This window comes from Nannospalax galili, unplaced genomic scaffold (assembly GCF_000622305.1).
Source record: "Nannospalax galili isolate Female #2095 unplaced genomic scaffold, S.galili_v1.0 scaffold867, whole genome shotgun sequence".
NCBI classification, from domain to species: domain Eukaryota; kingdom Metazoa; phylum Chordata; class Mammalia; order Rodentia; family Spalacidae; genus Nannospalax; species Nannospalax galili.
The window spans coordinates 665,482-676,341 of NW_008355797.1; the positions used below are offsets into that span (position 1 = coordinate 665,482).

General features: G+C 52.8%; 1 protein-coding gene across 2 annotated transcripts; it reads right to left on the reverse strand.

The window, feature by feature from the left end:
* Window positions 1–1,208: 1,208 nt before the first annotated feature.
* Window positions 1,209–8,518, reverse strand: Wnt10b (Wnt family member 10B). Of its 2 annotated transcripts, XM_029556431.1 has the most exons (6): window positions 7,968–8,518; window positions 7,500–7,707; window positions 6,490–6,603; window positions 6,103–6,365; window positions 3,954–4,327; window positions 1,209–3,339 (listed from the first exon to the last, which is right to left on the reverse strand). In XM_029556431.1, exons 3-6 carry the CDS (start codon window positions 6,561–6,563, stop codon window positions 2,881–2,883), a joined length of 1,170 nt encoding a protein of 389 aa, XP_029412291.1. In that variant the 5' UTR covers window positions 6,564–6,603; window positions 7,500–7,707; window positions 7,968–8,518; the 3' UTR covers window positions 1,209–2,880. The 2 variants fall into 2 exon arrangements, with proteins under 2 accessions (XP_029412291.1, XP_008851892.1); XM_008853670.2 differs by lacking the exon at window positions 7,968–8,518 and having other exon boundaries at window positions 7,500–7,877.
* Between the last annotated feature and the right edge of the window lie 2,342 nt (window positions 8,519–10,860).

The following is a 10,860-nucleotide window of genomic DNA, read 5'->3' on the forward strand; positions in this document are numbered from 1 at the left end:
CTAAGACACAAACTCCAGGGCATCCAACATCCATCTTCTGGACTCCATGGGCACCTGTACTCACACATGCACATACCCACACACATATATACACAAAATGAAAAAAAAATTGAATGTAGGCCAGGCATAGTGGCATACTCTTTTAATCCCAATAGTTGGGAGGCAGAGGTAGGCAGATCTCTGTGAGATTAAGGCCAGCCTGGTCTATATAGTGAGTGTCTCAAAAAAAAAAGTTGCCATGAACTATTGCCCTGACCCAATATTCCACAAAATTTCCTGGCACCCTTGGTACTTGATTTGAGGGAAATTTGGGCAGCAGATACATTATTACCCAGAGAGGTGAGAGCACTACTTCTACATTCTGTGGAAGCATCTTGTAGCCCCCTAACTATGCAGAAGTTCTGAATGTGGGGAAGATCCTTTTTCCACATTGCATCTTGGAAAAATAAATTTATTTCTAAGGATACTGTACTATGAATAGAGGTTAGAGAAGAAATTCTCTCTGATGATCTCTTAAAAGATAATAGAGGGGCACAGCAAGATGGCTCAGCAGGTAAGGGCACTTATCACTAAGCCTGAAGACCTGTGTTTGATCCCTGGAACCCATGTGGTAGAAGGAGAGAACCAACCTCTGCAGGTTATCCTCTAACCTCCACATCTGTGGCACAGTATGCATGCACCCGCACATATACACACACAAATAAGTTTTTTTTAATTTAAAGAGAAAAATTATTTTACTCAGATTAAGTACAAAAGAACAATGAATAAAGGACAAAATACATGTGCAAATAATTCAGTGGCAGAGAATGCTAGTTCTGCTAGAAATCTCTCATTTTGCCTGGGCATGGTAGGGCCCATTTGGTTTTATTGTTGTTTTATAATTTTTTTATTGAATTTTTGTGTATTTCATACAGAAAATCATCTTTATATCTCCCTTCCCTTTTGGCACCCTTCCATAGCCCTGGAGTTCATACATTCTGTCATTTGTGTTAAGGCCTATCATATAAAATTTGTGTCCCCAGATGTCCCTCAGTGCAAGTTCATCCACTCAGATCTAGTCAGCCTATCTAGAGTCCCTCCCTTTAAGAAGATCAGCTCTTCCTCACCCAGCAGTAATCAGCTGGCAATAATTCTTTGACTAAGATTATGGCCTGCTGTCCATTTCCACAGTTCTGTGCTAGGTATTTGTCTGCTTAAATTTGCATGGGTCTTGTGTATGCTGACACCACTGCTGTAAATTCTTATGAGAAGAGTCCCAGGAGCCTGTAGGACTATTTCCATATGTTGACGCACCTCCTCCCTGGCTCTTACAATCTTTCCCAGTGGGGCCCACTTGTAATGTCAGTACTCAGGAGACTGAAACAGAATAGAGAGTTTGAGGCCAACCTGGGATATATAGTAACTTCCTGGCCGTCCTAGGGTACATTCCTCAACAAACCATAAAAACAAAAGAACTGCCTGGTGGGGCACACCTTTAATCCCATTCCAGCATTAGGGAGGCAGAGGGAGGTGGATCTCTGTGAGTTCAGGCCAGCCTGGTCTACATAGCAAATTCTAGGTCAGCTAAGGCTACAGGGAAACCCTGTCTCAAAAAGGTCAAAAAAAAAAACTTGAAAACCCTAGCAAATGTGTGCCTTCATAGTATGTGGGAGGAGGACTAAATCTGGTCTGTACCCTAGTTTTGTGAATTGTTTTGCATGTAACCATACCCATTCATTTATGTATGGTGTATGTCTTCTTTGCTCTATCCCCTGCTGACACAGCAGATAGAGTAATTATGGTAGAGGTGAGTAGTTGACACAAAGACCACAATATAGATCATCTAGTATATTTACCATCTAGCCCTTTACAGAAAAAAATATTGCCAACCTTTGTTCTAGGTAATTACCAAGGTGAGACCTGGAGTTGAGGTGCTTTAGAATGAACAGGGCCTACATTTGGATCTGTAAGCCCTCCCACCCAGAAGTCCCCCTTGGTTTTACAAATTAAAAATTTCCAACTATGTCACTGAGCATCAAAACGTTTGTGGAAGTCAGTAAGATATACATAAAGTCATTGAGTACAGGAGCATAGGAGTCTTCACCTGGAAAAGAAACCATAGGCTGGTGCCCTAAACTTGGCTAGATATATCACCGTCTGCATTCACTAGACAGGTTACTTAATTTATTTTAGTTTCAAACAGGAACCAAGAACATATTTCAGTACAATAAATTATCCATTCCCACCCTTCCTGCTGGGGAAGGGAAAGAGGCTCCAAGAGTCATAGATCAAACATTTCCTTTGGAGGGGCTCCTTTAACATCTGAATGGAAGGAGACATTTCCCTAAGGGCCTGGATGGACAGCTCTTTGGAGACTCAGAGTTCCCTCTCCTACCCCCAGTGTTATGTCCTTTCCCAATCAAAAACCTCTCTACCATTACTGTCACCCATGGTCCCTAAAAGGGGGTCCAGATTGTAGTGGAGGAATTTGAGAACTGTAACTGGGAAGAGATGGTGTCTTTGTATATACAGGTCTTAGTTAATATGATTCCATACAATGCCAGATGTTATCCTTCAAGGAAGAGGAGTGGCTAAATTATAGAAACTCCCCAGCCAAATAAATCTGGGCCAAAGCGATCCAAGGGTTGAGAAGAAGGGAACAGTATCGTGTATTTCATCTTAGTCCATTCAGATGTTTTAATGAACAGAAGACCCTGGCCACTTCCCCTGAAAGGCTGCATATCACAGGCTCCACCTGACCCACATGACCCCTAAAGCTGTTTCCAGGTAGATACTTGAGCGTCCACTGGCCAAGATTAACCCTGAACAGAAATCAAAGCAAAGGGCTGAGAAAGCCCATCCCACACAGTCCTCTTCCTTAACCCAAGGTGAGGCTGACCTTCACTTACACACATTGACCCATTCTGTGACTTTGCACTCATCACACAGCACATAGCAGCACCAGTGGAAACGGCAATGGCAGCGCTCAACTCGTGTCTGTCGGAGCACGTTGTGCCCTCGGCCACAGCACAGGCTGCCACAGCCATCCAACAGGCGGCTGGTCTTGTTGCAGACCCGGCCTCTTGTGCCTGGGGAGCCCACCGTGGGGTCCCTCTCACAGAAGTCTGGGGACTTCTCAAAGTAGACCAGCTCTCCTGAGAGGCGACGGGGTCGCAGGCGGGGCTGGAAAGCTCCAGAATTGCGGTTATGGGTATCGATGAAGATGGCTCTGCTCAACCGCTCTCTCAGTGCTGCCCCTACAGCTCGGAACTCAGGGGCTGCCCTCCAGCATGTCTTGAACTGGCAGCTGCCTGATGTGCCATGACACTTGCACTTCCGCTTCAGGTTTTCGGTTACCACCTAGAACATCGGAGGGGCAAGAAGTGAGGAGGTAGGCAGTAAATGAATAGAGTTCAGGGACATGGGAGAAGAGAATAGGGAGGGACAAATAGAATGCCAGAAAAGTTAGCCCCTAGCCAGAGCAGCCTGAGTTGCCTGTCTTTGATCACTAGCCCATGACAGACACAGGAATCAACTTCAGTTGTTCTGACTTCCAGTCCAGCGCTCTTTCCAGAGTAAGCACTGAAAAAATGGGGTGTGTAGCACAGAGTGCCCCTAAAGTCCATAGGGAAGGCAGTTGTTATAACATCTCTTTGCAATGCACCAAGCACTAGGCACAATAAGGAACATAGTATTTGCTAGCTCAGCCTTGACATTCAACATCAGGCTCTTCTATAGATGCAGAGTGTGGGCTGGGTGACTTGCTAATGACCAGTGGTAAGCACTCATCATACCTCATCCTATTCTGCAACTGCTCAGAAGAAGGGCTGGGGGCGGGGTGCTGGGCCTAGTGGCACACATCTATAATCACAGAACTCAAGACTGTGGACTCAAATTTTGAGGCTAGCCTAAACTACTAGCAAAACCTTGTCTCAAAATATATATATGACCCAGGACAAGATGAACACACATACCTGGCGCCCCACCCTGTTGTTGTGGATTCGCATTCGTGCCTGGATGTCCCTGGGAGCTTCCCTGGAATCCAAGAAATCCCGAGAGAACTTCTCTCCAAAGTCCATGTCATGGTTACAGCCAGCCCATTCCCATGTGTCCTGGGGGCCAGGATTGGGGCCAGAACCAGGGACAGGGCTGGGCACTGAGTGGGGAAAACTCTTGCCCCGGGACAGTGCCTCCAGCTGCAGCAGTTTGGCTCGAAGCCGGTCCTGCTCACCACTGCCCTTCCAGCCGCAGCCACAGCTCACCAGCTTGCCCAGGCTGCAGGCTGTGGCAACAGCATGCATGACCCCAGCAGCCAGCATGGAGAAGGAGAAAGCACTCTCACGGAAACCTGGGGAGGAAAAGGGTTGTGTTGGTGGAGCTAAGGTTGACAGGCAGCTGAGGATGGAAGGCAGGAAGAAATTAACAGCCACCCTTCAATTATTTTTTTTTTAAGACAGGGTCTTGCTACCTAGCCCAAGTTGGCCTTGAACTTTTGGCAATCCTCCTGCCTCAGCCTTCTGAATCCTGAGATTACAGGTGTGAGAGCCACTACGCCCCACCAATGCCAGAAATTTCTAACTGAATACTGGCTCTGTCATTTACCAGTTGAGTGATTTGGGACAAAGTCCTGGGACAAGAACTAGCATTAGGTCTCAATTTCCTCATCTGTAAAGGGAAACCCATAGGTCAAGATCTCGCTGGAGCCAATTCTCTGTAAATTTGTGATTTTCAGGTGTAAATGTAAGAGCCAGCCCAGGAGAGACCTCTGAAAGTGAAAGATGCCTAAGAGGGAGTCCCTGAGGACTCTGAAGATGTGTTGAAGGAATTCTACATCTGAAAGCCTTAGAAATTCCCCCAGCCCTGCAGGGGAGCCTAGGGTGCTGGGAGCAGAAGCCTTCGGGGTTCTCTCCCTTTTACTAAACTACCACCACCTTAACAACCCTAACACACTGGAGCTGTGGGACTGCCCTTCCCCTTCCCAGGTTCTAGTTTTATATTTGCCCTTCAAGATTGCCCTTTATGTTTATTCTAACCTGCTATTACCCTATAAAACACTGGGAGGAGGAGCAAGGCGGGGGTGATTCTCCCTAAGGCCCTTTTAAAAGGCTGGCCTCTTGGTTATGTTTTGGGGGTCACTGAGGAGGCTCGGGATGTCAAACCTTTCCCAGATTTGGGTGTCAAAGCCTTCAACTACACAAGGCCCTGTGGAGAATGAGGGGTCTCTCACTCCATTTTTAAGCAAGGGCTCTCAGGAACCCTGAGAAGATGAAAGTCAGTACCTCCTGGGAGGCCAGGCAGATCTCAAGCAGGGAATCCAAGACTCCTGGGCCAGCCTCAAGATCCCCCTCCAACCCTCCAAGGGTGAAGCTGTTTCCACACGTCTTGGGAATTCCCCTGCAGATGGCAGCTGCCTATTAACCCCTTAGTCCCCAAAGCACTACCCTACCCCTAGGCTGAGCCCCAACGAATCTCTGCTCCTCAGGGAGTAAACTTGGGCTGAGCATGGGGAGAGGCAGTGGAGCCTCTCAGACCATTCCTTCTAGACCGGACCAGCAGTGACCTGTTCTCTGCCCCTCCAGCCATTCCTCACCTGCTCAGGTGAGGGACACCTGGGGCCCCCACAGCACAGAGGAGGGGGCTGCTCCCCAGCTTCAAAGCCATCAGGGTCTTTGTTCCCAGCTTTTGGCTCCTGGGAACCCCAGCAATTAGGGGAGCAGGTTTAACCCTTAAACGGTTGGGGGCGTCACCCCACCCCCGCTGAGACTCTGGGGACACCAGCCTGGGCTTGTTTCAGTGGAGAGGGAGGGGAGAGGAAAATGGGGGGGGTCGTTTGAAGCTTCTAGGGTTGGGGCATCTCTTGCTCACAGGTGCAACCCACCTCCAGCTGGGTGGAGGCAAAAAAGGGCGGGAGGGGTGTCTAGGCTAGGGGAGCAGGGACCCAGCTGCCTTGCCAGCAGCGCAGGTGGAAGACAGGCGGACAGAGGCCCAGACGGGTGACCAGACCCAGCTCAGTGCGGCTCCCTGGGAAATTCCCCGAGAGGCCCCTCCCACCCCCGCGCGCCCCTGCCTGCCCCGCACCCCTAGCCTGGGCCGCAGCTTAGACACCCGCCCCTCCAGGCTCACCGCGCTTGAGGATGGCGCTGTGGTGCGGCAGGCGGCCACCGCCCTCCAGGGCAGAGCAGTTCCAGCGCTGGTCCCGAAGCTGGTGCTGACACTCGTGAACCGCGATGTGCAGACCCTGAAGCGCCGACGCCGTCACGTCGGGGCTGCGTAGACACAGGCCTAGCTGTCGCTTACTCAAACCCGACAGGGTCAAGCACACGGTGTTGGCAGTCAGCGGCGGCTCACCAGGAACTTTCAGGCCCAGAATCTCATTGCTTAGAGCCCTGGGAACAACGGACAAGGCGTCTCGGGATCTGTGGTCCAAGTCACTTGCCCTCCCTCCGACTCCCCAACCCATGCCAGGTCGGTGCTTTTCCCGTTGGCTGGAAGACAGGAGAAACTGCTCACCGACTGCACAAGGCCAAGAACAGGAGACCCGCGAGGCCCGAGGGCGGAGGTCGAGACCGGGGCTCCTCCAGCATGTCGAAGCCCGGAGGCTCCGGGAGGCGGATCGGTCAGCGCCTGCAGGACAGGGGATTTGATGGGCAACAGAGCGGCTCCCGGGAATCCGAGGATGCGTTACCTTCGGCCTCTTAAGCCACCGGAGCCGCCCCACTGACCTTTCTCACCTCTCCCCAAACTAAACAATAAGTCACCCCTTGATTCCCAGAGTCTCTCCTCAGGAGCTCTTTAAAGAAGGGTCCAAGCCTCAGAGCTCACGGGAGTCTCTGGAGCTCTACCCTGTCAGAAACAATGCCCCTGTCCTGAGATACACTCACATGCAAACTCAAGACAGTTGCTCTCAAACCCTCGCCCCCACCTCACCAACCCACTGCTCCCTCTTTGAGGGCCCCACGACTGACTTCCCCCGCCTTTACAGGGATAGAGGGAGGGATCGGAAGGGGGTTCCCCACCACCTGGAGGGGGTGTCGCCTGCCGGTGCTGGCAATAGCAGGCAAGCTAGGTTAGAAGGGTCCAAGACCAGGCTCTCCACCCCACTCTACACCCTCCGGGGGCCCAACAGGAAAAAACAAACAAACAAACAAAAAAACCGAGAGGCTCTAGGCGAGGGGGGAAACCAGGTGCCCTCCTGCAAGTGCCACAATCCGAGTCTCTTTCCCATCTAACTCCACTTTCCTAACTACGTGCTCGGTGCCACCCGACTGGTCCCCGCGGGGCCCCCCCCCCCCCCCCCCCCCCCCCCCCCCCCCCCCCGTCCCCACCTCTTTCCTTTCGCCTTCATTGCCCTCTAATCCGGAGGCGACCCTTTAGTCTGTCTGCATCTCTAGCAATAGCTCTGACTCTCTCTTCGTGTCTGTGCTCTTGTGGGTGGATGTCTGTCTGTCTGTCTGCCCGCATGCCTGTCTGGTCTGGGTGCGCGCGTCTCTGCCCTCCCTGTTTTCCCGCCTCGCATTTACCTCCAGCGGTTCAGGTGCACGGTCCACGGCCCACGCGGCTGGGTCGCCTGGGCTCGGCTCGGTGCTTCTTAAACCGTGGGGAGACAGTGTCGGGCTCTGCCTCCTCGACACACCAGCATTCTTCCAGCTGGGCCACTCCTCTTTGCCGCTTCCCCAGCGCCGGCCGCGGAGAGGAAGGGAGGGTAGAAGGAGAAAGAGATCCAGAGAGCTAGGGAGCGAACCCGCAAGCGGAGCACTGGGGGCTTTGGCTCTGCTCCGCCTAGCTCACGGGTGGTTCTTCTGGAGCTGACGAAGCTGCGGCCCCTCCCAGAGCCCGGGGCATCCCAACCCCACCCGCACCCCACCCCTTGCCTTGACCAGGGGAACGCAGCTGCCCCCCTCTCGGCGTACACACACACACCCTCTCCCCCGACGCCCGGGTTCAGGATCAGGTCCACTCAAGGGTGAAGTGGCCAGAGTTTTTCTCACCTGCTCTGGGGTCTCCAAGGCTGTAGAGTGGGTGCAGTGACCCAGCTAAGGAGCCAGGACCCGGCCCTAATGGCAATATCTTTCATCATTTCTCTTTGCCTCAGTTTCCCCAGCGAATGGGATGACTGGAGAGCTCCTTTGACAAGATGAGGACGGAGCTGAACTACCTTCGCGTTTCAGACTTTGGGCAGTCGCTGGTAGAGCCCACAGCCTGAGCGCACCACAGGGCACTCTGAGCCTGCAAGAAGAGAGTTCTGCTCTGCGGCTTGGCTCCGGCCCACCTCCTAGCCATACGCCTGCCCTTTGGGAGGGGTCAGCTTCGGCCTCAGAATTTGTCCCCATTTAAAGGCTCCGGTAGCCCCCAAAGATGTCCTGCCTATCCCTGCGCCTCCCGTTTGTAGGCATCCTTCCCAGAGGTCTCCTGTCCAGAATTCCTGGGTTTGCTCTTGAGATGGCCCAGATTCCTGCGCCAGACTTGCACACTTGCTTCCCACGGACGGAGGAAGGCCTTGAGATTCCAAAATTGAGCCCAGCACCATGACAGCAGGTAAAAACCTGGTCTTGGGGTGCACGGGCGGAAGGAAAACGCCTTAGGGAGCTCTCGCGGCAGCGAAGGGGTTAGACGTCACCGCACTCCCGCCTGACTCACCCTCCTAGCTCTAACCACTGCGGACTATTTTTGCCAGAGAGGGGCCCCAGGCTTCCCAACCGCCCGAAGCCCCTGCCAGACCGCACACCAAAGCACGGCTGGCCCTGAGCACCCAAGGCTCACTGACTCAGGGACCACCCCCAGGAAACAGAAGCACAGGGCTGCTACTCACAGCCACAATCACCTCTTCCCTGGTGGTGACCCGCAGCCCTGCTGGGCATCCAACCCCTGGTCTGCATTGTTGCAAGTCTTGTCTTGGGCTGAAGGGGGCGCCATGACAGTGTTCCCGAAAAGGTTAGGGATTTCCGTTGGTGGCGGTATTTACTGAATGCTGGGGCGGTGAGAGTGCCTTCATCCCTACAATGCACAGCCTAGACCACAGGGGTTACTTTTATGATTCCTCACCTCTGAGGTAGGGAAAGGCAACCCAAGAGCTGAACCATCTTCCTATTTAGAGGGCAAGGGTCAAACCATGTATGACTTTTGAGGTCACAAGCCCTATCTCTCACAGAAGTTTCCACCCTTACACCTGGACTCAGGATCCCCACCAGTGCCCCATCTTTTCTCCTGCTTGTCAGCCTGGGACTCACCCAGATCCCTGGAGGAGGGGAGTGGTGTTTCCTATTCCCCATTTTTCCATAAGCTTCTCATGGACATTCATGTTTCTTCATATGGCTGTGATCTCTCTCATGTTTTGGATTTTATTTTTGTTTTGTTCCCTTTTGTTCCTTCTCTGATACTAGACTTGTCTGGCTCAGCATACAGTCAGGTGTCAAGAAGGGACTGGGGTCAGAAGCACGGCCTTAGGTTCAACTTCTCAGTGACCTGGGGGCTCCCCAAGTTGGACTGTTTCAAACCTAAGGACTCATACTGGTGCTCCTCCCTGATGAAGCCTAGCTCTGAGATAAGAAGCCACAGGCAGGGAGGCTTGGGTGGCCTGAGTAGGCCCACAGTGCCCTCCAGCCCACCGGCTGGCCTGAGCAGTGACCCACAGGCAGCTTGAGGGCGGTGGGACAGGCGGGGCCTGGAGAGGGCTGTGGGTGCACACCCATTGCCTAATACCCCAAGCACGCAGCCAGCTCCAGGAAAGGGGAGGGGCAGGAATCAGAGAGACCTTAACAAGGGTTGGGACAGTGACAGGAGGGGGAAGGAAGGGGACTGCCATCACTGCAGGGAGGAAATAAGAGTAACCTGGTCCACCTTCCTCTTGAAAAAAGTAGAAGGCTGCTCTGCCCATCGCGGGAATAGAGGGTATAGCAAAAGCATTGTGGGAAGAACGTTGAGGCCCTGCAGGGTGGGAGCCAAATTAAAAAGTAGGAGCCTCTAGAGATGGGGGATCAAGCAACTGAGGAGGTGGCCAAAGCTCGGGAACCTCCCCCCCCACCCCATGTTTGCCTTGGCCCGGGGTCCTGGGTGACTCATCTGTTGCTAAGCGGCTGATAGGGGCGGCCAGCCCAGGGAACCCAAATTATAGGCCCGGGAGGGATGGATGCACCCGTGGCGGTGAGCTCAGCTGTGCTGCCTACCCTCCACCTCACACGTCTTCTGCTGCAGCACCAAAGGCCACCACCCGGAGGCACCAGAGGAGCTGCAGACAAACTGCTGGACTTCAAGGAAGCCTCCACATTCCGCAGTTGTTAGCCTCAAGGAGACCCAAAGGGCAGTGCTGTTGAGTACTGGTGCTTCAAAGGCAAGAGGCTCTTCTGCCCAAGAACTCTCAGCCCTGTTTCCCCCCTTTCTTTCTAGATCCTAAGATCTAAGCAAAGCTCCTTTCCCCTCCACTACCTCTCTTCTATCCCTATGGGGGTGGGGGATAAGGAAGTGGAGGGGGGTTGCTACTGATTTTCTGTTTCAACCCTTTAAAGTTATCTGTAGTCAGAGTGATACATAAGGAGCTGGATGTGGTGACACACACCTGTAATTCTAGCACTCAGGATGCTGAGGCTAATCTGGGCCACATAGCAGTATCCATTACTACTTTAATCCCACCACTCAAGAGGCAGAGGCAGGCATATCTCTGTGAAATTGAGGTCAGCCTGGTTTATATAGTGATTTCCAGGCCACCCAGGGCTACAGGGAGACCTTGTCTCAAAAAGACCAAAATGGGCTGGAGAGATGGCTCAGCGGTTAAGAACACTGACTGTTCTTTAGAAGACCCAAGTTCGAATCCCAGCACCCACATGGCAGCTAACGACTGTCCATAACTCCAGTTCCAGGGGATCCGACAGCCTCTTCTGTCCTCTG